Source organism: Panthera onca, chromosome B1 (genome assembly GCF_046562875.1).
Source record: "Panthera onca isolate mPanOnc1 chromosome B1, mPanOnc1 haplotype 2, whole genome shotgun sequence".
NCBI lineage: Eukaryota > Metazoa > Chordata > Mammalia > Carnivora > Felidae > Panthera > Panthera onca.
This window is the reverse complement of record NC_138342.1, coordinates 81,215,214-81,242,709: the sequence shown is the minus strand read 5'-3', so window position 1 is coordinate 81,242,709 and position 27,496 is coordinate 81,215,214. Positions and strand designations below refer to the sequence as shown.

At 35.4% G+C, this 27,496-nt stretch overlaps 1 protein-coding gene across 1 annotated transcript in view; it reads left to right on the top strand.

Annotated features, from left to right (window-relative positions):
- STPG2 (sperm tail PG-rich repeat containing 2) overlaps window positions 1-27,267 on the top strand; it is a 596,947-nt gene extending 569,680 nt beyond the window's left edge. Inside the window, exon 15 of the mRNA XM_078445122.2 lies at window positions 27,138-27,267. Coding sequence (XP_078301248.2) covers window positions 27,138-27,267 — 130 coding nt within the window. The remainder of the gene's footprint in view (window positions 1-27,137) is intronic.
- Window positions 27,268-27,496: the final 229 nt, after the last annotated feature.

The following is a 27,496-nucleotide window of genomic DNA, read 5'->3' as shown; positions in this document are numbered from 1 at the left end:
GCTCCTTAGGAGGACACAGGAGAACTTTCTTGATTGAACCTCTCTGTTCCTCCACAAAGTTCCTTGGGTTTAGCTGTTGGTTTATGGCTAGACTGTCCTACCTTTTATATTTATTTTACTTTCTCTTTAAATCTGTCCTTCTATTACTTTCTGTTTTTCATACATATTTTATTCTGTCTACCCAAAATACACATCGTGCCACAATCTGCCTATAAAATTGCTATTTATTTGTAAACTCCTTCTAAGAAATAACCTTATGTAAATTTTTTTCTGAAACACTCACCCAGGAATAACCAGTGACTTTTGTGTGTTCTAGACTTATTTATCTTTTTCAGAATGAATTATTTTTTACTACATTTTGTGTATCACTAAAATGTGAAATGTTTCCCCAGCATAATGATACAATTCCTGAAGATAATCTGATTCTGATTTTTCTTTTGAATATCCTATAAAACTTACTACAAGGGTGAACTACAGGTACTGCTTAATAAATATTTAATGCATAGATTTCACAACGCAGAAGTCTCTTTGGTGAATCACATGAGTCTGCTTCACAGTTATTCAGTTCACTTGTCTACAATTCTACAAGTATCTACAACAACAAATAAAGGTCACTGGATTTCATTGTTGGTTTATGGCTTGGGACTGCCCCGGTGCTTTCTTGTTATCTGTATTAAGGGGGATGAGCTTAGGAAAGCTCTTTTTCTTTTCTTTTCTTTCTTTTTTTTTTTTTTTTTTTTACACAAAAGGAAAACAAATATGCATTGTTTTTTATTTATTTGAAAAATTTTAATGTTTATTTATTATCGAGAGACAGAGAGAGAGAGCATGAGCATGGAAGGGGCTAAGAGACAAGGAGACACAGAATCTGAAGCAGGCTCCAGGCTCTGAGCTGTCAGTGCAGAGCCCGACATGGGGCTTGAACTCATGAGACCATGAGCCAAAATGGGATGCTTAACCAACTGAGCCACCCAGGCACCCCACACGTATGCATTGTATCTTCTGTGGATTTTGAGATTAATAATTTTTATTTCAAAATGTATGCTTAGCCTTAGGCTATGTTAATGGTTGTTAATGGTTTAATGAAATTAATGGTTTGCACTGGGGACATTCTCACCCTGTTCTTAAAGTATCTTGCCCCTTCTCTCTACGCTCTCTTTTCCTGCTTACATCTCCAGAGGACATGGTGTTCTCTGGTAGTCCACATGAAAACCCAGCCTTGAAATTTTCTCAGGTTACTATCCTTTCTTGAAACTCTTATTCTTTCATACATCATGACAGGTTGTTTTTACTACTCTAACAGATTAAGTGGCCTTAGATATGAGTGATTAAAAACACTTTGATATGCTACCAATCACAGATACTTTTGAATTTTAAAAGACATCTCTGAGGATACATGGTTTTTAATTGTATCTTTCTAAGTACAGAGTTTCAGTTGCTTTGGGGCAACTGGGGAGGTGGCACTAATGTATCCTAACACAAAGGAAGCTGACTATTCCCTTCACCATACAGTATTTATTCGAATAGATATTGGGAGGTGGCAAAATTTGAGATAAAGTGTATACTCCTCCATAAGACTGTCCTCACTTCAGATACCAGCTCCAAGTTTGGGAGTCACCAGAGCCACCTTCAATTCTGACCAGCTGGCCACAAATTCAGGGGTTCCATGATACCTCTGAAGTTCAATAACTTGCAGAAAAGCTCAAAGAACTTACTGAAAGCACCATACTTATAATTAGTTTTTTTTTTAATTTTTTCAACGTTTTTTATTTATTTTTGGGACAGAGAGAGACAGAGCATGAACGGGGGAGGGGCAGAGAGAGAGGGAGACACAGAATCGGAAACAGGCTCCAGGCTCCGAGCCATCAGCCCAGAGCCTGACCAGGGCTCGAACTCACGGACCGCGAGATCGTGACCTGGCTGAAGTCGGACGCTTAACGGACCGCGAGATCGTGACCTGGCTGAAGTCGGACGCTTAACCGACTGCGCCACCCAGGCGCCCCATATAATTAGTTTTATTATAGCAACAGGATACAAATCACCCAAAAGGAGAGGTACCCAGGGCAAAGTTTGGGAGAGTTTCAAATGCAGAATTTTCAGGGATTTATGACCCTTTCAGAATCAAAGGGTGAGGTAGTTCACCCAAGCTGTGGTGCCCAAAGTTTTACTGAGGCTTCATTATGTGGGCATAACTGAATAAAATATTGGCCATATGGTTAAACTCAATCTCCAGATTCCCTATCCTCCTCAGAGGTAGGGTAGATATCACCTGGTTTAAAGCCCAAACACTCTAATCACATGACTGGCCTTTCTGGCATGGCCAGCCCCTATTCTGGGTCATTTCATTAGCATAAATTAAGGACCCACCAGAGTCAACTCATTAACATAAAGTATCAAATGTGATCCAGGGGTCCACACTAGATAACAAAGATACCCCTATCACTTGGAAAATTCCAAAGGTTAAGAGGTTGTTTCCTAAGAACTGTATACAAAAGCGAGCCAAATCCTTTACTACACAATAGTAGATACACAAATTTAACAACTTTCTTCCCAAGCAGAAGAAACCTTAGTTCCTTAGATTTCCATGTGTACATTTTTAAACTGTATGAGAAAAAGGTTGGTGGATATAGTTTATAAAGTATTTATACCTTCATTCTCTATTATATTTATTAAAACAAATAAAACACAATACGAAGCAATCAGAGACTGTTCATTTCAGATTTCCAGTTGAAACAGAAGGGAAAATCTTTTTTGCTGCCAATCCAAAAAAGAAAGAAAAGAAAAAAAGAAAGAAAGAAAACAAAATGAACAACACTTTTTGTATCTGAATTGAAATCTTGAAAATGGAAGAATAAACTGTAAGTGTAAGAGTCAGTAAAAACTTAAGACAGATCAAAGACATAAATATAAGGACTAAAACCATAAAGATGTTAGACAAAAACATAGAAGAAAATCTTTACAACCTTGAATTTAGCGATGATTTTTCAGCTATGATACCAAAAGCACAAGCATCAGCAGCAAAAAAGAACAACAACAACAATAAAAAAGGTACATTGGACTTCATCAAAATTAAAAACTTGTGCATCAAAGATCAAAGGACACTATCAAGAGAGTGAAAAGACAACCCAAAGAATGGGAGAACATGTTTGCAACTTGTATGTCTGATGTGGGTTATTTTTGATATTGAGAATAAAGAATTCCTACAACTTAACAACAAAACGACAACAAGAAACAAATTATAAGACGGGCCAAGGGGTTGAGTGGATATTTCTCCAAAGAAGATATGCAAATGGTCAACAGGCACATGAAAAGACGCTCAACATCACTGATAATTAGGAAAATGCAAATCAAAACCACAATTAAATCCCACTACACATCCAGTAGGGTAGTTGCTGTCAAAAAACACACAAAACAACAACAGAAAATAATAAGTATTGGCAAGGACGTGGAGAAATTGGAATCCACACTGTTGGTGGGGATTTAGAATGGTGCATCTTCTACAGAAAACAGTACGGCAGTTCCTCAAAAAGTAAAAAACAGAATTGTCACATGATCCAGTGATTTCACTTCTGCATATACACCTGAAAAAAGTTAAGCAGGGTCTCCAAGAGATACTTATACGCCCATGTTCTTAACATCATTATTCACAAAAGGGGAAATGCAGAAGAAACCCAAGTGTCCACCGACATACAAATGGATAAGCAAAATGTAGTACATATATACAATGGAATGTTGTTCAGCAATCAAAATGAATAAATTTCTGATACATGCTACAACATGGATGGACCTTGAAAACATGTTAACTGAAGTAAGCCAGACACAAAAGGAAAACAATTGTATGATTACACATATGTAAGGTATCTAGAATAGGCAAATTAAAAAAAAATAATGTTTATTTATTTTTCAGAGAGAGAGAGACAGAGAAAGACAGAACGAGTGGGGGAGGGGCAGAGAGCCAGGGAGACCCAGAATCTGAAGCAGGCTCCAGGCACCGAGCTGTCAGCACAGAGCCTGACGTGGGACTCAAACTCACAAACTGTGAGATCATGCCCTGAGCTGAAGTCAGCTGCTTAACTTAGGTGCCCCAAGAATAGAACAATTTTTAGGGACAGATAGTAGAATAGAAGCTATCAGAAGCTGGCAGGAGAAGGGTGTTGGGGAATTACTACTCAATGGGTATAGAATTTCTACTTGAGATGATGAAAAAGTCTGGAAATAGTGGTGATGGTTATATAACACTGTGGATGTACTTTAAGACAGTGAATTACACTTAAAAAAGGGTTAAAATTTTAAACTCTATGTACCTTTTATAAAAATTAAAAAAAGTCAGTGAAGAAACTTTCAGAATAAAGAGTGAAAAATAGAAATATATATCATTTTTAGACAATTAGGTAGCAAAAACATAAAATAAGAGTTTACGAAGTTTGGTAACTACAGATAGGCTTTGAAATGAGCTTCTGTACATGGAAGAAAAGAAAATGATATAAGAAATTGTACGCTTTTCTGCTTTGAACTTTTTTTTAATATGTAATCAAGATTGTGTGCCCTATTCCAGGCTGATTGGAGTAATTCTAATTTTTTTTTAATGTTTATTTATCTTTGAGAGAGAGAGAGAGAGAGACAGAGCATGAGCAAGGGAAAGGCAGAGAGAGAGGGAGGCACAGAATCTGAAGCAGGCTCCAGGCTCTGAGCTGTCAGCACAGAGCCCGATATGGGGCTCGAACTCACGAGCAATGAGATCATGACCTGCGCAGAAGTCAGACACTTAACCAACTGAGCCATCCAGCCACCCCCTGATTGGAGTAATTCTAAATAAAGATCACAGAATGACACAACTGAAAACTCTGTTGAGACACTGTTTTGCCCAATTTAAAGATGCTTTTGGCTCTATACAGTCATCTATTATTAAATTATAATTTAATTTATCTGAAGAATAGTGTGGTAGACAGAATAAATCTCCTCCCCAAGAGGCCCACTCCTTGATTCCCAGATTCTATGAATATATTATGGTTATATATTAAAGAGACTTTGCAGATATGAGTACAATATTTGAGATGAGGAGATTAGCCTGGGTTATCTAGCTGTGCTCAATTTAACCATATGAACTCTTAAAAAGAGAGAAATTTCTCTGGCTACAGTTGGAGACATGCAGCAGAAGAGAAAGGAAGCAGCTAGATGAGGCAGAAACATCTGAAACATGAGAAGAATTTGAGCCCCGATTACTGGCTTTGAAGATGGAGGGAGGTGGCCGTGAGCCAAGGAATATGGTCACTTCAAGAAGCTAAGAACAACCCTCTGCCAACATCCATCAAGGAAATAGGTCCTCAGTAGGACCCCCTGCAATTGAACTCTGCCAATGGATGGATTCTTAAAGAGTCTGGAAATGGATTCTCTCCTAGAACCTCCAAAAAAAGCACAGCCTTTATGATACATTGTTTTGGCTTTGTGGGACCCAGAGTAAAGAAACCAGCCAAACCTACTAGAGTTTTGACCTACAGAACTGTGAGATAGTAACTTTGTGTTGTCAAACTGCAAAGTTTGTGGTAATTTTCATTGTAGTGATAGAAACTATGCAAATAATAAATCAAGAAACGCTTCAATGCTTATAAATACATCTAAATTTCTTCCAAACACTATTCACAATTTAACAATGATCAAACAAATATCGTTTCCAAACATTTTCACCTTTCTTCAGATGGTTTCCTGACATTTAATAGTCTTTGAAATTAAGCAACATTACTCCAAAGTTTCTAAAATTCAGTTCTTTTTCCCTGGGTACACCTTGACTTTTTATAAAGGGCACTCAAGAAAATCAAGGTACAACAAGAAAAATAAAAGAACATTGTTATTTTTTTTGTCTGGTGCATTAACAAAATCTCAATTCAAATACTGCATATTTGATGCTGAATAATAATGACTCAGGAGATAATTTCTCACTTACAGAATAAAAATACTTTGAGAAAAAGCAAAACTTCTGTCCACTTTACATGATAGCACTCAAGGTCAAAACCATTGAGGTAACTCCAAAAGTCTACAGTGGGTATTTCAAGGATGGAGGAGGCACACGGATATGCTTCAGATGCAACGTAGTCAAATAGAGATGTCCTTTTTCCTTTCTGAAGCATCCCTGCCAACCTTGCTTCTCATTCAGAGCGTTAGTATCACATTGCTCCATAAAAAGTTGCCATAAACTTATGGCTAAAACAACACGTTTATTACCTCAGTCTCTGTAGGTCAGGAGTCCTGCCACACCCTAACTGGGTTCTCTTTTCAAGGTTAAGCAGGTCCACAATCAAGGCGTTGGCTGAACTGTACTTTCAACTCACCCAGGGAGGAATGTACCTGCTTTTAAACTCATCCACATTGTTGCAGAATTTACTTCTTTGTGGCTGTGTGACTGAAGGCCCTGACTTTTACTGGCTGTCAGCTCTCACTTGAGACTTCCCTCAGGTCCCACAGACCACCAATGATTCCTTGCCATGTGGGCTTTCTCAACATTGCTGACTGCATCAAGCCAGCAAGGAGAAGCTCTCAAGCACATTGGCTGGCAAGACTCATAAACTGTGAGGTCATCACAGGAGTGACATCCCATCAGTTCTTACATATTCTGTTATTTACAAAGTACTCACAGGCCCCACTCACACTCCAGGGAAGGTGATTATGCAAGGGTGTGAATGCCAATAGGCAGAGATCATTGTAGTCACCTTTGGGATTGTCATATCCAGTTAAAGATTGCATGATTTTATGTAGTTTTTCTACACTTAGAAAATGAAAAGATACCCTGACTTGGGTTTATTTTTTAAAGATTCTTGTATTCATTTAGAGGCAAATATATGGTATTTATTACTAAAAAAATCAACTTTGGAGTAGTTACATAGATCTGGTATCAAATACAGTTTTAAAAAAAAAAATTAAGTCCAGTGTGGCTAACATACAGTGTTATATTAGTTTCAGATGTACAACATGGTGATTCAACATAGTGCTCGTCATGATAAGTGTACCCTTAATCCCCTTCACCTCTCACATCCCAGTTTTAATGTGAGATTCAGGGATAGTTGTTTAACTGCTCTGAACCGTGACTTAACTCTTATAGAAAATGCAGATAAAATTACCTAACAGTTTTTTGTGAGAATTAAATGACAGAATACATGTAACAGATTTGGTAAAGTGAGACAGTACAGATGATTGCTTGTATCTATTTTTCAATTTTATAAAAAAAATCTTCTTGATACTCAGGTAAGAGTGAAGGTTAGTATCTGGGAAAAAATAATATCTGTTTCACATGATAACTAACTGTAGCATAACCCAATCTGTCAAACAGATGCAATATATGAAAAGGGATTTTACTGATTATACATTTCATTTGAAGTCGTTCCTTATTAATCCATAACATCAGCTTTTGGAAATTTGAATCTCACAGATTTCTATTATAAGAAATACCAAACCTCAAACTCACATTTTAAATAATTCCCTCTCTAAAACTAGATTGGACTGGATCTATTCACTTATTTATGTATTTAGTAGACATGCAAAATAATTGAACTTCCCAACAATTTTTTCACTTTTGGTAATGACTTAGTCTGCATGAAGTACCAAACAATGGAGTACTTAAATATACAAATCAAGTGGTCATGGAGGGGGTAATTTTTCTAACAACCATTGTTTTGTTATGCCATGTGGGCCCCATTCAGTTTCACATAAATTGTTGGAGTATAAAACATGGTTCATGGTATGAGTTCATGTACCAGCTGAATTTATTTTTGTCAATTAACAGCTGCTTATGCTGCTGAGATCCTTTGACTAATATACTGCATTTAGTTCATATTACAGCATCCAATACAGATCACACCAGGCCATGGCTGTCATGCAGAGAACAATTTTATTGTAGTCATTATTGTGGTCAGGGAATATTTCCTTCTATATTTTTATTATTTTCATTTAACTCAGCACCGACTTATAGATAACTGGATGGGTAAGTAGCTAGCTAGCTGGATACTTCTTATGGGTGATTCGTGCTACATCATTTTGAAAATTGAGCCATACTAGAAGTGCCATATGGATGAAATGTATTGAATAGAGTTTGTATAAATCAGAGAAAGTATATATCAGAATTGAAGAAGAAAGCTAATTCCTGATTTGATGGTTTGGGTCTATTCTTATTAATATTTTAACTACCTTTTTCCTTAACAGTTCTTTGTCCTCCTCCACTGTTATTAAAATGAGCATGAAATTCAGGAAGGAGATTTAGACTTATATAGGTCAGCAACTGGGAACTGGGTTTCATACTTAATAATTCATCATTTTGGCTAATCATGGAATTCTTTATAGTCTCGGAGTCCTTGTCTATAAAATGGGATTGTTAAACTTCTGCCCTACCTGTCACATACAGTTGTTAGAGTGATTAAAATAATATAAATAATGTATTTGGTGTCTCTCACAGGTTCTGCATGGGTATATCTTAAGGTCCTAGGGGTATAGATATGTAATCCTGGGACTATATAAAATTTCTTTATTTTACTAGATATTTTATAAAAATGCATATAACTAGGACACCCAACTGGTTCAGTCAGCAAAACATGTGACTCTTGATCTCAGGGTTGTAAGTTCCAGTCCCAAGTTGGGTGTAGAGTTTACTTTAAAAAATAATAATAATAAACATATTTGCTCTCTTGCAATCTAAAACACATGCATATGGCTTTCTCATCCTACTTCTTTAATTTTTTTTATTGTTTATTTATTTTTGAGAGAGAGCGAAAGAGAGATACAGCACAAGCAGGGAAGGGGCAGAGAGAGAGAGAGGGAGACACAGAATCCAAAGCAGGCTCTGAGCTGTCAGCACCAAGCCCGATGCGGGGCCCAAACTCACAAACCATGAGATCATGAGCCAAAGTTGGGCGCTTAACAGACTGAGCCACCCAGACGCCCCTAATTCTACTTCTTAATATATTGCATTAGCTTCAATAAAATGTTGTTTTGTATTTACTCCTGAGTAAAACTGATGCCATGTGAACTTGTACTTTGGCTTTAAGACTTTCATGGCATATGGCTGTTGTGTAAATACAAGTGCTTTATAAATTATAAACATCTTATACATCTGAATTATTATTATAAATAAAGACTCTGTCTTTGAAATAATCTAATAATAATTTATACTTGTCTAATAAAAGAATAGGCTTGGATGAGATTGAAGAAAGCCCAGATTATGTGACAAAAGGATAAACATGAATATTCTATAATGGTTATTCAAAGTATACTCAAAGTAATTATTAGCAACAGACAGAAGAATATCTTAAAAATTATATATCAGATCTTTATAAAATAAGGGTCTTTTAAACAGTGTAATAACTAAATGCTTCAGACATCTCATCATGAACAACAGCTTTAGGTATCACCTTACAAAATGTAGCGAACCACTTATTGATCATGGCAAAGTTATTGAAGGTGGCAACTTAGTGGCAATTTAAATATTGCAGTCTTATCAAGAGTTATCAAGCTATTTCTAAGACAATGGATATATTAACCACTTTAATTTGACACTCAAGGTAAAGAATTGGTTTAAGGTACAACACGATTTGCTTTTGTGTTGGCAATCACCACATTATTCATGGATCATACCAGCTCTTTATCAGGGCTGCGTGGCAGAAGCTAGGACTACATTGCTTTCCAAATGTGCACATTTATCCAGACGTCTTCTTCACCCAAGAAAACCCTAGATAGGTGAACATTTAAATGCCACCATTTGACTGATGTCCCTAGAGCTTCTTTGCATTTCAAAATGATTGAAGAAATCATACAAGGCCATCTGGAGTGTATAGGAGGTCATGTATCTTTAAGTTCTTACTCCAGATTTACCATGGCTGTATCACTGGGGCTATTCTCATAAAAATAGGTTTCCTAGAAAGTAGAATCATTTGATATATGATACAATAAATAGAGGAGAGAGAGCATAAATATGAAATGGAGAAAATTTATAAGGTGACTATACTCTTTCAATTTTTATGCTTCTACATTATATCATTACAATTCCATTCAGCTGTTCATTCTTTTAAAGTTGGTTAAACTGCTCCATTTAAGGATTTATGTACTAGATTCCTTACAAATATGGAACATAATTATCTGTGAGTTATATACTGAATATGGCATATCTGAATCATTGTTACTTGTGTCTCAGCAATAGAAATAGGTCATATTTATGTTTGCTTGAGCTTATCTATTAAATGATTTTTTTACAAAACACGGCAAAAAATCCTACCAAGTGATTTCATTGAAATATAAAACTAAGCGTAACTACTTTATCTAATTTCCTAATCATTTGTTTCCATATGTAGTCAATTACTGAAATGTTAGATACCTCAACACTGAATATACTCTTTTCCAAAAGCATTTCCAGCTCATTGAAAGTAACTGCAAATGTACATGGTTCCAATGATTGTATTTACTCTGTTGAGCAATTCAACTCTCTCATGTAAATGGAAAGACATTGAAAAATGCACCCTGCATGTTCAGGTATTATTGAAGAACTCCCTCTCTAACTTAGCTGGGAGTTTGGACTGTGAGAGCAATTTGGTTGTGGTATAATTGCCAGAAACTGACCAGTCTAAAGCCATTCCATCTCTGAAGATATGAGCCAGCTTTTACAATGAGGCTGGTTGGTAGACAAAGTGAAACAATAAAAATTGACCAATACTGATTTACTTTCACCATCTATTTATCTGTTTGATGAGAGAAATATTTCAGCTATATTCCCCAGATGTTCTTAAACAAGTATGTTTCCTTTTTTAGTCCCTTTTTTAAATTCTACTCATATTTCTACCCAAGTTACAACCCTCACCCCATGGATCATTCATTCATTAATTAAACAAATATTTGTTGTGTATCAACCACATGCAAAACATCTCTCTTAGAAACTAGAGGAAATCTAGCAATTAATAAAGAACACAAAAAATACCTGCCTTTATGAAGTTTACATTGGGGAGGGTTGGGTGTATGATATTAAAGAGATAAATAAAAGTGCTAGGTAGGAAAATACAGCAGGGTGGGAGGGGGGTTAGGGAATATTCCTATGGGAGGTGGTGTTGCAATTTTGGCCAGGGTGGCCAAGATGTTGCCAAGAGAACTAGGCAGACTCCTGGGCTCTGAGACCCCTGCCCAGCCTGTCCCTGGGATGTCACCAGAGGCTCTTATTTTCTTAGCAAGAAAAGAACTCAAGGATGCCCCAGACAGTGGTTGAATGGTACAAGTGAAGAGTTTATTAAGAAGAGAGCACACTCTTGAGAAGTGAGAGCAAGCAAATTCAAGGGAGAGCTGGACCCGGTCTCTATCTTTCATTGACAGTTGTTAACTAAGGAGTGGAATATTTCATATTTGGGGAGGGGGTTTCTTTGGGAGCAGTGTTTCATGTCTTTTTTCCCTTATTTGGTCAGTTTCTCCAGACTTTTTTTTTTTTTTTTTTTTTTTTTACTTTGGCCTGTCTGGTTTGATCCATCTTTTTTGTGGCTTTGTTTTTGGAATGCTGCCAGGACAGGTCTCTAACTTTCCTGATAACAAGCCGGGACTCTCCTTTTGCTGGCTTCCAGGCATCCTGCTAAAGCCTAACTGCCTACTCTAATAAGGGAAGTTCTCATTGAGAAGGGGGCATTTGAGGGAAGATCAAAGGGAAGAGCAGGAGTGATTCTTGCGGCTAGTGAGAAAAAAATCCGGGCACAGGTACAAATGCTCTGAAGTGAGAGCTTGTTGTTTAAGGAATAGTAATTACATTAGTGTGTTAGAGCAGAGTGAACTAGGATGAGGTGATGAAATCAGAGGCCATTGGAGAGAGGCAAATCACAGTGCTCCTTCAAAGGCCTTGTAGGGACTTTGGCTTTTACTCTGAGTGAGACGGGAAATCACTAGAGAGTTATGAGCAGTGATCAGGCACTTGCCTTAGATTTTGACAAGATTACGCTGTGTCTGTTTTGAAAAGAGAATGAGGAGATACGAAGGATAGAAACAGAGATAATGATTCGGATGTGAGATGGGTGGTAGCAGTGGAGGTAGAGAGGAATTGACCAGATTCTGGAAATATTTTGGTAGAGCCCACAGTATTTGCTGATGGATCAGATATGAGTGTGAAGAAAGGGACAAGAAAAGATAAAGGAGGCGCTCAAGAGTTTGGTCTGAGCCTCAGGTAAAATAAAACTAAAAACTGGAAGAGACACAGATTTGGGGGAAACTCTCAGTATTCCAGTTTTTAAAATGAGATTTCTGTTAGATATCCAAGGGAATAGAATTAAGAGCTAGTTGGATATATGACCAATTTGACAATAAATTTCATAGTAAAAAATAAAATAAAATTATTATGAAATTCAAGGGAGTAATCTAGACAAGATATGTAAGACTTGGAGACATGAACCTAAACATGGTATGTAATACACTGAACGATATGAGATCACCTAAGGAGTGAAATTGAAAACTGCACCCTGTGCATTGTCTACACCTGTGTTGACTGACAGAAGTCCATGGATGGTTTAAACTCCCTGGTTGATTTTATTGTGTTGTCTTATTTGTTTCTTAGAAATGTCTTTTATTTTGATTCTTTTTTTGGGGCTTGAGAGAGTGAAATAAGCATGCTTTTTATTACTTATTTTTAAGCTGATTTACTTCTAAGATGTTATTTGGAAATTAACTGTGACTAATATATTTTATTGATTTTTTTGGAGGTGAGTTTTACCTATTTTTTTAAATTCCCAACATATGCAAAAAGATAATACACATTTTAACACCCTAGTAAAAATTCCCATAATGTATCTGATTTTTTGACTTATGGCAAGTCACTTTTCACTGTTTAAAAAGTAAGAAAGGAAAGATTCCTGATTTAAAGCTTGGCATTTCGTGTCCCCAGCATGTAACATACTGTCTCATCTATAGAGTGCTCTCAATACATGTTGATTGAATGAGTAGATGTGCATGCCAATTTTGGGGGCATATGAGAAATCTGAAGAAGGAATTTTATTTATAGAATTGAAGATAAAAATCTTAATAATAAGATTTTAAAGTTATTTTTTATTTTGAAAGTTATACAATTTTAGGAAGGCAGTTAATGCACAAATGTAAAAGGAAATAAAAATTAACTGGTTTCAATAACACTTAAAAACCACTATGAGCATTCTACTGCATTACTTTTTAATAATTTTCTATCCATATTTTAAAATTAGATTGTGTATATGTACATATAGTAGTTTAATCTTACCTTTTTCAGCAATACCATAACTGAAAAGATTTTCTAGCTATTTTGCTTTAAGGTTATACCAATTTAACAAAACCATTATTCTCTTTTTAGGGTATCTTGGATATTTCCAATTTTTCATTATCTAAAAACAATACTCAATATCTTTGGACATAAATTTGATTTCTGAATTAAAAATAATATTTTCTTAAGTGGTATTCTAGACTTAGAATACAATAGAACTTAAAAAGATATTTTAAAGTATTTTAGATCCCCAGTATCAGGATTGGTATATTACATCTTTATTCAAACAGTAGCTGCCAAATAGTTTAACTTCAGAGGTAGACAGTAGGTTTTCTCAGGCAAAAAAATCACCACATCCTTGTAATATTTCTAAGAATAAAGTCTAATATTCTGCTTGCATACCTTTAAACTTCTATGTTGACTATACCCATGCTTACATCTATGTCTGTATCCACACATGGATACATATGTTCAAGGTAACACAAACAGTAATGCTTTCAAAGAAAGTGATAACTAAATTGTTGTAATAAAAAAATTAGTATTTGGAAACACCAATGTAGAATCGTAGAAAATGTTGAAGTAATCATGCAACCATTCAATAATGATGATAAATCAATGATGGTAGAAGGTAGATGGTAGATGGTAAGAAGGTGAAAATCTGGAACAGGAGCAATAAACTGACTATATTATAAATCCTGAGACACTGGGATTCCACACCTGCACCATCATATTTAGAGATGCAACAGACAACAACTGATGTTAGAGAAAGGAAGTTCATTCTTTACTCACGTCTCCTGAAGAACCCAGGGCAAATGTTTCAAATAACCCATTCATTTGCCATAACTGATTGGAATCTCTCACACCTCCTGCCAATCATTCTTTCCAACCCAAATTTTCTTTTTCCCAGTTTCGCCCTCCACTTCCAGGTCTTCATTGCAGTAATTGATTTAGCCACTGAAATTAAGTCGCACACTCTTACCTCCACTCTGTCCCAGTATCCTGTTTCTTGATTTACAAAGTAGGAAGAAGTCATGTCTTTCCCTTGGAAAAGAGAGGGGAGTAAAGGCAGGCAAAGGGGAAGAAACATGCACATGATAATGAATCTAATCCCTCTCACTGTTTTCTCTCATTATTTGAATATGTATGCAAAGAGATGCCCAATATTTAATTGTGCCACTAAAAAGCACCTTTCTTCTGGAGTGAGTGTAATTTCATGGAGTCATTTCTGGAGGATTTTAGTAAAATCTCAAAATAATTGCAAACTTGATTTTCATATACATTTGTTATCAAGTGTGAGTATTCCATTTTTGGTTTTAAGGCACAATTTTCTAATGAATAGAAAATTCATTACAAAAGAAATTGTTACAAAAAATATGAGTTATGAGTACAGAGAATAATATTTGTTTATCTTTCTGTATAGTTCCTTTAGAAATTCACAGGATTTTAATGTTAATTATCTCAGAACGCCACCCAATCACACATATAATAATGGAAGCATTGCAAATGTTGTTAATTAATAAGCACCCAAACCATTATGAATCAATTACTTTAGCACAAAGTTTGATACCCAGTGGGTATTCAATAAACATTTGTTGAATTTAAATGAATTGACTCAACAAACTTGAATTGAGCCTCCTGTGGTTGTTCATTTCTCTTCACAATCTGCATTTTATAAAGAAAGCAACAAATTCACTAAGGAAAGTCAATGTCATTTCATTGACAGAGTCTAGCTTAGCCAGTCATGATTAAAGAGGATGGTATTTTCTTGTATTAGTGAAATTACACATAAACCCCTTAGAAAGGGATTCTGATGTATGTAAAGTATTTAAGCTAGTATTCACCAAGTATTATGATAGTCCCATCCTCACTTTTGCTATTTCTTTCTCTCTGCTCCGTATATGGGTAATGGAAATGTTATCATTGTAACCTTTTTAATAGTAGTCAAATCAAATCTAGTAGTCAAAGGTTTACCAGTTGGAAATAAAGGCCGACATAGGAAAAGAAAAAAAAAAAACATTAAATGAGTTTAGAGATATATCAATCACAGCTTAAAACTGTATCAATGTAGGGGCACCTGGGTGGTGCAGTTGGTTAAGTGTACAACTCTTGATCTGGCTCAGGGCCTGATCTCATGGTGCACGAGTTAAAGACCCTCATTGGGTTCTGTGCTGATGGTGTGGAGCCTACTTGGGATTCTGTCTCTCCTTCTCTCTGCCCCTCCCCTGCTTGTGCTCATGCTCTCTCTCAAAAATAAATAAATAAACTTAATAAAAACATTTTTAAACTATACCAATATAGCTTAAAGCTATATCAATCCTTGGATAAAATTATTATTATTTTTCTTTGAGTTGCTTCCATTATATTATCCTCTATTACTGATTGGAGGAGAAAAGAAATGCAACTAGCCTCTCTTTCTTTCAGTACTAGGTTCCTTTAAGTCTTTTAGTAACCCTTTTATTTTAGATATCAACAGACACATCTAGCCATCTTTTACACATAGGCTTCCACTCTAGGACTATACCTGATACATAATAGTCCATAAATATTTTTGGATCAATAAATGGAAAATAGGGGTGCCTGGGTTGAGCAATGAACTCTTGATTTTGTCTCAGATCGTGTTCTCGGGTTGTGAAATTGAGCCCTGGGTTGGGCTCCTCACTAGGCATGAAGACTGCTTGGGATTCTCTCTCCCTCCCTTTCTGCCCTTCTCCTGCTCACACATGCATGCATGCATGCATGCACATGTTCTCTTTCTATAAGTAAATAATGGAAGAGTAATTTAGCCTTGATGGATATGGTTTCTGGGTAAAAAATGGGTTAGAAAATCTTAGCAAAATTACTCTTTCCAACTTGACCAATGTGTTATTCAACACATCAAAATATGAGAAATGCCCAGATTTTTCCACAAGGGGAAAGAAGAACTAAAGAGAGAAGCTCAGATTAAAAAGATTTTTTTTCTCCACCTTTGCAATAGCTCACTCTACAAGGGGTGGGAGAATAGAAATTAAGAACGTATTAATAAATAATAGTCCACTGAGTTTTCATTTATCTGCTATTGTTAGGGAATTGTGTGATTCATGGAAATAACCATTAATATGTACTGCTTTACATGGCTAAACGTGTTATTACTATAGTCAAAAACTATGTAATATTCCCCTTCCATCTATACTTCTTATATACTATTCTAAAGTATATAAATAAATGCATTGATTATTGAACAATTAGAAAATGTAATGATACATCAACTTAAATTTCACTATCTAGAAATAACTGACAAAATATTTCATAACATATTCTTCTATACTTAAAAATGTATATATTTTAAAACTTTTAGAAAATAGGGCCATTTTATGGGGATTATTAATCTTTTTATTTTATTGGATAATATAACCATCTTTTCATGTAATTATATCAATCCACATTTATTTTATTCTGCCACATTATTTTCAATGACTGTGTTACAGTCCATTATATATATGTAAGAGATATATCCCTGAATTTTATACTCTTGGAATTATTTTTTGCTACAATCAACAAATTTTTAGCAAACAATCCTACACATTTGTTTTTAGAATTTGTTTATTATGTATTATACATATAGAATTACTTACCTTCTTGATTCATATTGCCAAGTTTCCTTCCAGTGTGGCAAGATGTTTCAGTTTGGACTTCTACTTATAATATGTTATGTTTGTTTCTCAAAATCATGCAAACATCAAATGGCGCCACTTAATATTTTGACTAAATAAATGAAGAAAGTAATCACATTATTAGCCACCAATGTATTCTCTTTTTTTAATTATCACAGAACATTATGAGGTAAGAACTAATACTATTGTCCTTTTATAAATAAAGACACTGAGATTCAGCATGCCTTAAGGATCTTACTATGGATCGCAAAGCTAGAATCCAAGTCCTCCTCACTCATGAGCTGGTGCTCCCACCACTTTATCATTCTAAATTTCCTACTGAAAAAAAGAAACATTTTAAAATTTCATGTCCTGGCTACTCTCATTTTATAAAGTCTGTTCCCTACTTGTATTTTTTGCTCACTATTCTTTTCTTGGACTACAATTTTCCTCATTACTGATTTGCAAGAAGTCTTTAAACATAAGGCAACAACTCTGGTATAATAATACATTTTGCTTTGCATTTGGATCTGTTCAACTCTGTGCATTAACTTAATATGTCCAGAGGATTCTGCAAAGTTTCCACATGTTGGAAATCATTAGTTTAGACTGTTCAAAATTTGTGACACCCAAATAAATAAAATGCTGCTTAAGTTGACATAGTTTAACACATGAATTCTTCTGAAGGATCTCTTCCAACTAGGTCCTGTTTTTCAGGATATTCCAAATGATAACCCATACATTAAACAACTTGCTTATTTTCTCTTCCACAGTTTTCCTTTCATGAATAATAAAGATCCTTACTGGCCTCCCAAGTCTTTCAGATAAAATGTATGTTATTCTTTATCTAAAGTGCTTTCACACACACACACACACACACACACACACACACACACACACACACAGAGTAAAAGTAACATTTTAGTTTGAAAAAGTAATTTCAAGGAATTCATTTTTAGATACAGGAATAATGATCTTTAAACACTTCTGTATGAAGCTGAAAAATAGATAATTGGTATATATTTTGAACAAGCAAAGAGATCTGCATCATTACCTGGTTAGAAGTTGCTTTAATGAAATGGTCCAAATGAAAGGAAAATGAAGAATGTTAAAGGTCATAAAAACAGCTTAGCCTTTTCATGAGGTCTTGAAAGCAATTTCTAAGTAGAATTAAGGTTTTCCTTTATTGACTACCACCTTAAATTTATTGAAAAGCTTCCTGAAGTTGTTCAGCAGGAGTTCTATAAAATGTATCTTTAACCCTATTTTTCCTTCTTTTCTCTCATCTAGAAAACTGCTTGAGGATACTTGCGCAGTTGGTTGTCATTTCAAGAGGGTCTTTTAGTAAACACATTCTGAGCAGGAACTCGCCGGCTCTGTAAGAGACAGCTGGCTCTTATTAACAAACTTTACATTACAAATAGAGGCAGGCACATTGCACGTGGGGGCTTTTGCATCTATTTTCCTTGCAATTCCAGGCAGGTGTTCTTCCCACAGAGGCCAATGCTCAGGCACTTTTATTTTAACTATAGATGAGTTATAGGGAACATGTGCTTGCCTTTTGAGAGCACTGAGTACCCTAGAAGTGTAGTTACCCAACTTCAACCACAAATATGGAACAACAGTCTCCCAGAGCAGAGGTAAGCTCAGGATCAAATTTCTCGGGAAAAAAAAAACCAAAAAACAAAAAACAAAAAACGAAAACAAATAACTAATAAGTTTTATGAAAAGATGCATAATATCACTTATAATAAAAGAAATACAATTTGTTTTGCAAAGATTATTGATAAGGGCATGCGTGAAGAAATATGCACTTTGATATAAAATTTCATGGTTATATACATCATATATATGTATATGTGAGACATGCACATGATACATATATACAATACTTATATATGATACTGTATAAAATATATTTGTAAAAATATATATACAGATATGTCATACATATGAAATTATCATTGAAGTATATATTTCTCCATACATACTGTTACTAATAATCTTTCAAAAAACAAAAATTATTTTTTTCTATTTATTATGTAGATACATGCATATATATATATATATATCTACGTACCTCTTTCTCTCTCTCTAATCTAGAACCCAGCTAATCTATCTACCCTAGGAAATTATCCTTTGGAAATGATTGGATAACAATAGAAAAAAATATATATATATAAGAATTAGAACTATAATAGAAGTAGCTTAAATGTTAATCCATATGGAATGAATTAAGTGAACCAAGGGGCATCTATACATTGGCCTACTAGGCAACTGTTAAAGGGGATGAATCCTCTGTTATTCTACTTCTTAGCGATATAACCTTGGACAATTTCTTAACTTCTTTGCACTTCATTTTTCTGAACTGTAAATGAGGATAATTATTGCATCTATCATACTGGTTATTATAAGGTTAAAATGAGTTAATTTATGTCAAGTACTGAGGAAGACGTCTAGCATAAAGCTATTATACATGCTGGATTTTATTATCCATAGTACATAATGAAATATAGTCTCATTGCATTATTTGTTATATGAATACATCAGGTTACAGGATAATATGTATGTATATATATGTTTATAATTACATGCACATTTAATAAATGTTTTATACACACATGTATATACATACAACTCTCCAATTTTTATATACATAAGCAAGTCTGAATGAATATTTGCTGAGTGTTAAACAATGATGATCTCTACGGTGATTTAAGGAGCAACTTCATTTTTTCCTTTATGTATTCCTTCAATTTAGACATTTCTATATATTATATATTTAATAATATCCATGCATTACTTTTATAAAATAGAACAGCAAGGTAACATTGATTATAGAAACAATCTGAAGAGCAAATCATCTTCCAAATAAGGGACAAAAATATAATTACACATGCAAAATAGGCCCAAATACTTACTAGTAATTTAACAGAAAATATTTGTGAAGTATTTTTTTAAGTTTATTTATTTTGAGGGAGAGAGCATGTGCAGGGGAGGGACAAAAGAGAGGGGGGTGCAGAGGATCTGAAGCAGGCTCTTTGCTGACAGCAGAGAGCCCAATATGGTGCTTGAACTCACGAATCATGAAAGCATGACCTGAGCCAAAGTGGGATATTCAACTGAGCCACACAGGTGTCCTGTGAAGTAAAATATTTTTATGCACACTCATTTCATGCAGCTGCATTTACTTAAAAAACAATAATTATGGCTTTTATGTTCTATTTTTGCATAATATTCCATTCTTTACATTTGTTTTTCTTGCTTATTATAACATGATTAATTAATATTAGAGAATTAATTTTTTAATTATTTCAACATTTTGTTATTTAAATTACAACTGTGATTATGAGTTGATACATTAATAACATACATTCCTGGATCCTAACCTTCCATTATATTTTTGTTGGAGTAACTTTAACATTGTGGACTCCTGGGGTAACTAAATGTATTTACCACCTCTGACTCCTGCACTATTCTAGTAAACTCTGTTTTACTGAGGATGAAGAATAAAATGGGGACTTGGGGAGAAATCGTAAAAGAATATTTCAGTTATTTCAGACAAAAATGAATGAATGACAGAGGTGATCAAGGCTCCAAGGAGTAGGAATTAGCTATCAGTGATCATGAAACACAAAAGGACATTTCTCTATCACATTAGAAGGAATAATCATTTATTATGCTCTTACAGGAAAGTTCATCTGACCATATAGGTATATATTCATAATCTTGTTTCCTGATAACATCTGAAAGTTTGTCAGACTGACCCCATTTTACATCTTTACAACAGGCCATTTAAAAGGTGTTTTTATGTCCAAATATTTTCTGATGTTCTTGATATCTTGTTAATTTCTAATTAATGTTGTGGTCAGAAATGCTATTCTATATTATTTTGATCTTTTGAAATTTATTGAAACTAATTTTATGCCCCCACCATATTGACCTTTTTATAGCTTCTACCCACCTCCCCCAACACACACACACACACACAAAAGTGTATTTCTATAGCTATTGGGTCTAGTATTCTACAAATATCAATCAGGCCAACTCAGTTGATGTGATTGTTCAAGTCTTTTACAATGATGCTGATATGTTTGTCCCTTTCAGTTACTGAGAAAAGATTCTTGAAATGTCTAACTACATGTGAGTTCTATTTGTTCTTTTAGTGTTTAAGTTGTCCTTCATGTACTTGAAAGCTTTGTTTTTATGTACTTAAAATTTAAAATTGTTAGGTCTTCTAAATGAATTCACTCTTTTATTGTTATGAGATGCTTTATTTCTGGTAAAGACCATTATCTTGAAATTTATAGCCTTGTGCTTAGTGTTTGCATGATGCATCTTTACATACTTTCATTTTCAACATATTTGTTAATATTTAAACTGTGTTTCTTGAGAACAGCATATAATCAAATCCTTTTTAAAAAATCTAGTTTAACAATCTCTGCCTGTGGAATGATAGTCCATTTTATTTATTTTTTATAAGTTTATTTATTTTGAGAGAGAGAGAGAGAGAGAGGAGAGCACACACATGGGACGAGCAGAGAGAGAGGGAGAGAGAGAGAATCCCAAGCAGAATTCTTGCACTGTCAGTGTGGAGTCTGGTGTGGGGCTTGATTTCACCAACTGTGAGATCATGACCTGAGCTGAAATCAAAAGTCGGACTTTTGACCTATTGAACCACCCAGGAACCCCATGATTATTAGTCCATTTTAATGTTATATATTATGATTGAGTTTGTCTATCATCTTCACATTTGTTCCTATTTATACTATGTCATTAACAATGTTTAAAAAATACAGCAGTGTAATTCTATGTTCTTTGTAATATATTTTACTTCTATATGTGGCAAAAGTGTATTACTTTATTAAATTATTTTTTAAAAACATTTACAGATAAATTAGTATGTGCATATGTAAATAAAGTAAAAATGTATTTGATGTCTACCCATATTTTTACCTTATAAGGTCCCCTTATTTGTTTCTGCATATCTGACTTCCATATGGTATTAATTCCTAGAGAACACCTATTAGCATTCCATCCAATACAGATGTACTAGTGATGAATTTGCCTAGTTTCTGTCTTTCTGAAAACGTCTTTCTTTTGTTTTTATTTTTGAAGAGTAATTTCCCTCAATATGAAATTCCACTTCGGCAGTCCTTTTTTTGTGTTTTCTTTCAGCACTTGGAAGATATCATTCAATTGTATTTGATCCTCATTGTTTTTGATAAATCAGCTACAATATATTTCTATGTATAGTTGTTTTTTTCTTAACATAATACTTGCTTTTTCTTTAGCTGTTTTTTAATATTTGGTTTTCATCAGTTTATGATGAAACCAATTATAGTTTTCTTTGCATTTTGTTTGAGTTTTGTTGAAAATTTTCAGTCTATTGGTTGACATGGTTTATCAATCAGGAAAAAATCTCAGCCATTATGTCTTCAGATAGTTCTTCTAGTCCATTTTCTCTTTTCTCTTGGGAACTCCATTACACTGAAATTACACCATTTGACAGTATTCCACAGATCTCAGCTGTTTAATCCCATAGGAAAAAAATCTGATATCGTATTTTTCATTTTCTTCATTTTTATAGTTTCTACCTCTCTGCTAAAATTCCTTATCTAAACGTGTCTATTGTCCACCTTTTCGACTAGGCATGTTTCTCCAAGTTACTTTAAAGTCTGTGATTGGGGCGCCTGGGTGGCTCAGTCGGTTAAGCCTCCGACTTCAGCTCAGGTCACGATCTCGCGGTCTGTGAGTTCGAGCCCCGCATCGGGCTCTGGGCTGACAGCTCAGAGCCTGGAGCCTGCTTCAGATTCTGTGTCTCCCTCTCTCTCTGCTCCTCCCCCGTTCATGCTCTGTCTCTCTCTGTCTCAAAAATAAATAAAAACGTTAAACAAAAATTAAAAAAACAAAAAAATAAAGTCTGTGATAATTCCAGGATTGAGGCCAATTCTAGTTCTGTTTCCCTTGATTCTTTTCTCTCTACACCAAAGGTCATATTGCTTATTTTGTTGTGACTTTTATTATTATCATTGTTATTATTATTGTTGTTTTGTTTATGACAGACTTTATACATAAGAGACCAAGTATATACTATTTATCTCCATAAAAAGGCTGCCCTTATGTCAAGCATTAGTGCCGTGGGCTAAATCAGCCTAATCTATGTTTGACTCTCATCTGAGTTTTCTTGCCCCTTTGGTTAAATTCAGTTCATCACTAACTTAAAGTACTTTAAAGCATTGACTTAAAACCTTCCCTTTAGCAAGGTTTGGGATCTGAGCATTAGCAAGAGTCTGGTAATCTCTTTTTCACTCACATCCAGCTTCTCGTTTTCTGAGTCATTTGGGTGTTTTCTTTGCTCTCTTGTCCTGCTCTCTTTTCCTGCTCCCTGGGAAATGTCTTCCTATCCTGCAGCCCACCCCTTAGGGTTTGGAGGCCTGCTGTAGAACCCTTGGTGAAGAGCCACAGTTTCTCAGAGGGATTTCTCTTTATTCTCCTGCCCTGTCCCCAGCCTTTGGCATGTAGCTGTAATGCAGTCAGCAAAGGCTCAGAGTACTTCTATGGATTTCTCTTATTGCTCTCTCTCTAGTTCCAGCTTTTGGTGGATAGTTATTTTGCCCTTGGAAAAGGCCCATGTACCTTAGGGGTATCTCTCTCAACTTCCCTGCTCTGTCCCCGGGCTTCAGTATACCCCCATCATGGTAAATACTTGGGGAAAGACAGGGCAAGTGGGTACAGACCAGACTCTGGCTGAGGTGTCATGTGATTTTCGTCTTTCAAACTCGTCTGCGTAGTGCTGCGAAAGTTCATTAAAAGTCGGTCAGGTTTCTACATGCCTGGCCCTTATCTCTGAAAGATTTCTCCTCTTCTCATCCCTGTTAGTGGTAAAAGCAGCTTCCCAAGTGCTCATAATGTAATGTCCCCGATTTTGAATCCGAGAGACCACCAAGGAGCCGATACCGATGCAAACACACAAGGGTTTATTTGCAAGCTCGAGCTTGGGCCCAAGTATACCCGACACAGCAGAGCAGGGACTTGGACCCCTAGGTTAAAAGGCGTAGCAGTTTTATAGGGGCCAGTGGCCAATGAGATTGTAACACACACAGAAAGTTGCATAGTCATGTCAGTCCACACACAGGTGGCCAATTGAATTACAATTTACCCTATAGTAACTGTTTGAACTAGCCTATCACTCTGGTCAGAATTGGTGCGCAAGGTTGGCGGGCAAAAGGCGGGGTTTACATTCCATGGCGGTTAGGGGTTCCGCATTCTTGTATGAGCCGGTTTCCAGTAAGGGTGTGCTCAGTGGCTTGACTAGGGTGGGGGAGTGTTTTAAGCAATAAGTAGGTCGTGTGGGGGTTATACATGAGATGGTGGGTGTAGCACAAAATGGAGTTAGTCTTGCTCTGCTTGTCCAGGGGTAGGGGATTTTTGTTAAATTCCTTGGGTCCCACAATAACTTGTGGGATTTTAGTTTATTTTAGTTTCTTTGCATATTCAATTCTCTGATTTTTTTTTAAACTCCGATTTTGTTGCTTACCCAGGTTGTTCTAGTAGTTTGAGCAGAGTGCCACTCACTTGTAACTTTCTACATACTAACTCCATTTGGTGACTAAAAATTAGTACTATTAAGTTGAGCTCATGTTCTGGAACGTTATCAACTTCTCAGCCAACCTCAGAAAATTTTAAGGAAAAAAAAACTGTTTAAATGTGTCTATTTCTAATCTCCTCCTTTGTTTCATACCGTGTTCTTCTTTCAAGCTGTTTGCCTTGAATGTTCTAATTCATGTCTTCAGTACTTTTCTTTGTGCTGATACCCTCAACTCATTTGAATGTACCATTTCTCTCTGTAGGCCAACTTTTCTTTATATAGAGACATATGACTCTTCTGATCTTAAATCTAGGTCTATGGTAATTATCTTTTAAAACTCTTCCCATTTCCTGGCAACTTCATGCAATTAGATACTCAGCACAGTTTTTACTGATATTTTTTCGTAAATCATGTTTTAGGTCATGTATGGCCCCTTGAATCTATCATATAAGTATGTTGCTATGATTAATCAACACATATATTTTATCAACTGTTTTTACTTGATTAAATTTCTTCAAATCCATTTACTGAGAATAACACCAAAAATAATTGATCTGCTCTAGGGAGTGTCTATATATCTTATTATTATGTTTTTATATAACTCTGAATTTCAGAGTTTTACTCTGAATTTCATAAACATACTATATGGCTTAACACTGGGTATTTGATAATTTCTGTGCTAAGAAATTTTTTATTCTCAGCTTTATTGAGGTGAGAATAACACCAAAAATAATTGATCTGCTCTAGGGAGTGTCTATATATCTTATTGTTATGTTTTTATATAACTCTGAAATTCAGTTTTACTCTGAATTTCATAAACATACTATATGTCTTAACACTGGGTATTTGATAATTTCTGTGCTAAGGAATTTGTTATTCTCAGCTTTATTGAGGTGACTAAATATTTGATTCAATACTTCAAGCACAGGCATTCAATTCAATCATTACACATAGTTTAAGTGTGGAATTGTCAAAATGAATATGAGAAGATGAAGTCTTCTCACTAAGGCTAAAATGTAGCTATGCTGGATATTAAAAAAAGGAGGGAAGGGTGCCTGGGTGGCTCAGTTGGTTGACAGTCTGACTTTGGCGCAGGTCATGATCTCACAGTTAGTAAGTTCGAGCCCCGTGTGGGGCTCTGTGCTGACAGCTCAGAGCCTGGAGCCTGCTTCAGATTCTGTGTCTCCCTCTCTCTCTGCCCCTTCCCCACTCATGCTCTGTCTCTCAAAAATGAATAAATATTAAAAAAAAAAAAAGGAGGGAGGTGTGGCATCTGAGTGTCTCAGCAAGTTAAGAGTCCAACTACAACTCCCATCATGACTTCATGGTTTGGGTTCAAGCCCTGCATTGGTCTCTGTGCTAACAGCTCAGAGCCTGGAGCCTGCTTCAGATGCTGTGTCTCCCTCTCTCTCTGCCCCTCCCCTGCTCACACTCTGTCTCTCTTTCTCTCAAAAATAAGTAAACATTAAAAAAAAATGTAGCCTGCTGGAGAATTCACCCATCCTGTAGAAAGTCTATATTCTAAAATATAGTAGCAGGAATTAGAGATTAAACTGCACATAGTCAGTAGCAGTGCCTAAATATGTGATGTACTTATACATATTTTGGAATGAAATAAAAAGGGGGGGGGGTTGATTAGGAGAAAAATACCATATAATTTTATTCAATAAAATACTGCTTAGCTAATTTTTAATCTAATTAAATACTGAAATTTAAATATTCAGTTCTCCCATAGCCCATTATTAGTCATTTTCAGGAAGTAAATTATTCAGAAATATTTAAGATTTGAAAAATATGTGATAAAAATGTGAAATTTGCCTGAATTCCACATGTCTGAGCCTCACTACTTACTATTCACATAGGTGTTTGAATGTGTGTGTATGTGTGTGTGTGTGTGTTTTAATCACAATAAACACACACACAAGTCCTGAGTTCATCAGAGTAGGATGTCTAGTATAGTTACTATAACATATTTAATTCAACAGCTTTCAGAAGAGGGGAGAAAAATCACATCCCCTTATAGCACATAGTATTTTGAGATGAACAGCTCTTTAATGAAGAGTAAAATGAGAATTATGATAAGCTGTTACCTAGGGAAATGTCCTAGCAGGGAAAACAGGAGTTGTAGAAACACCTGGGTTGAATTTTTGGCATAAGCAACCAAACGTTGTCCTCATGAGAAGCAAACCTTCCCAAAGAAAACACACTGAATCTGTCTGCTTTTATTAATGTGCCTCACTGGTGAATCTCCAGTGGTGATGGATCACCCTCATTTAAGGAATGATGTGCCGGAAAAATGCATTATTTTCAAGAGTAACAGAGTGGATTAATGCAAGTGTGTACTGAAAAAAAAAAAAGTCAAAACTCTCTCATGATATATGCTGATTTTCGGGTGTTCCCCATTTGCACGGCTGTTTAAGCAAGCACTCTAAATGGAAATGCACTTGACATTTTTGTAACTGGATGTGATCAAACAACATTAGAATTTAGCTGATTTCTCAGAAAATTATTAAACCAATTTCTTCCTCATTTCCAATACTTGCATGGGGAAAAAGAGAAATAAGAGACATTTAATAAAAATTGACACTCAGAAGGAAAGCTGCCTGGGAACAATGTAAGGAGGTTCATATCTTTTTTTTTTTTCTCTTTCCTTTTTTTTCCCTCTCCTTTCCTTCTTCTGTCACAATAGTCCTGGGCTGCATACATCATCAGAGGAGAATTTTGATCACCTGTTTCCAGGCCTTGGCAAAGCAATTCAGGATAAATGTTCCATAAGGTACCTTGAGACTGAGTTATGCTTTCCATTAATGTTTATGTGACAAGGACTTGTTAATACAGAAATATTCTTAAACTCTCTGTAATAAATGATTCTGGCCTTGCAGCGTCTGGTAGCAGACAACTGAGCATTAAATCCTGCCAGGGAGGTAAGAGATAACATGGTAAGATGACTACATCTACTGGACAAGATCACCAGGCACAAGCGGTTATTATAGTATCTGGTACAAGTTAGGGCAGCATAGGAAACAGGGTGATGGCAGGAAACATAAT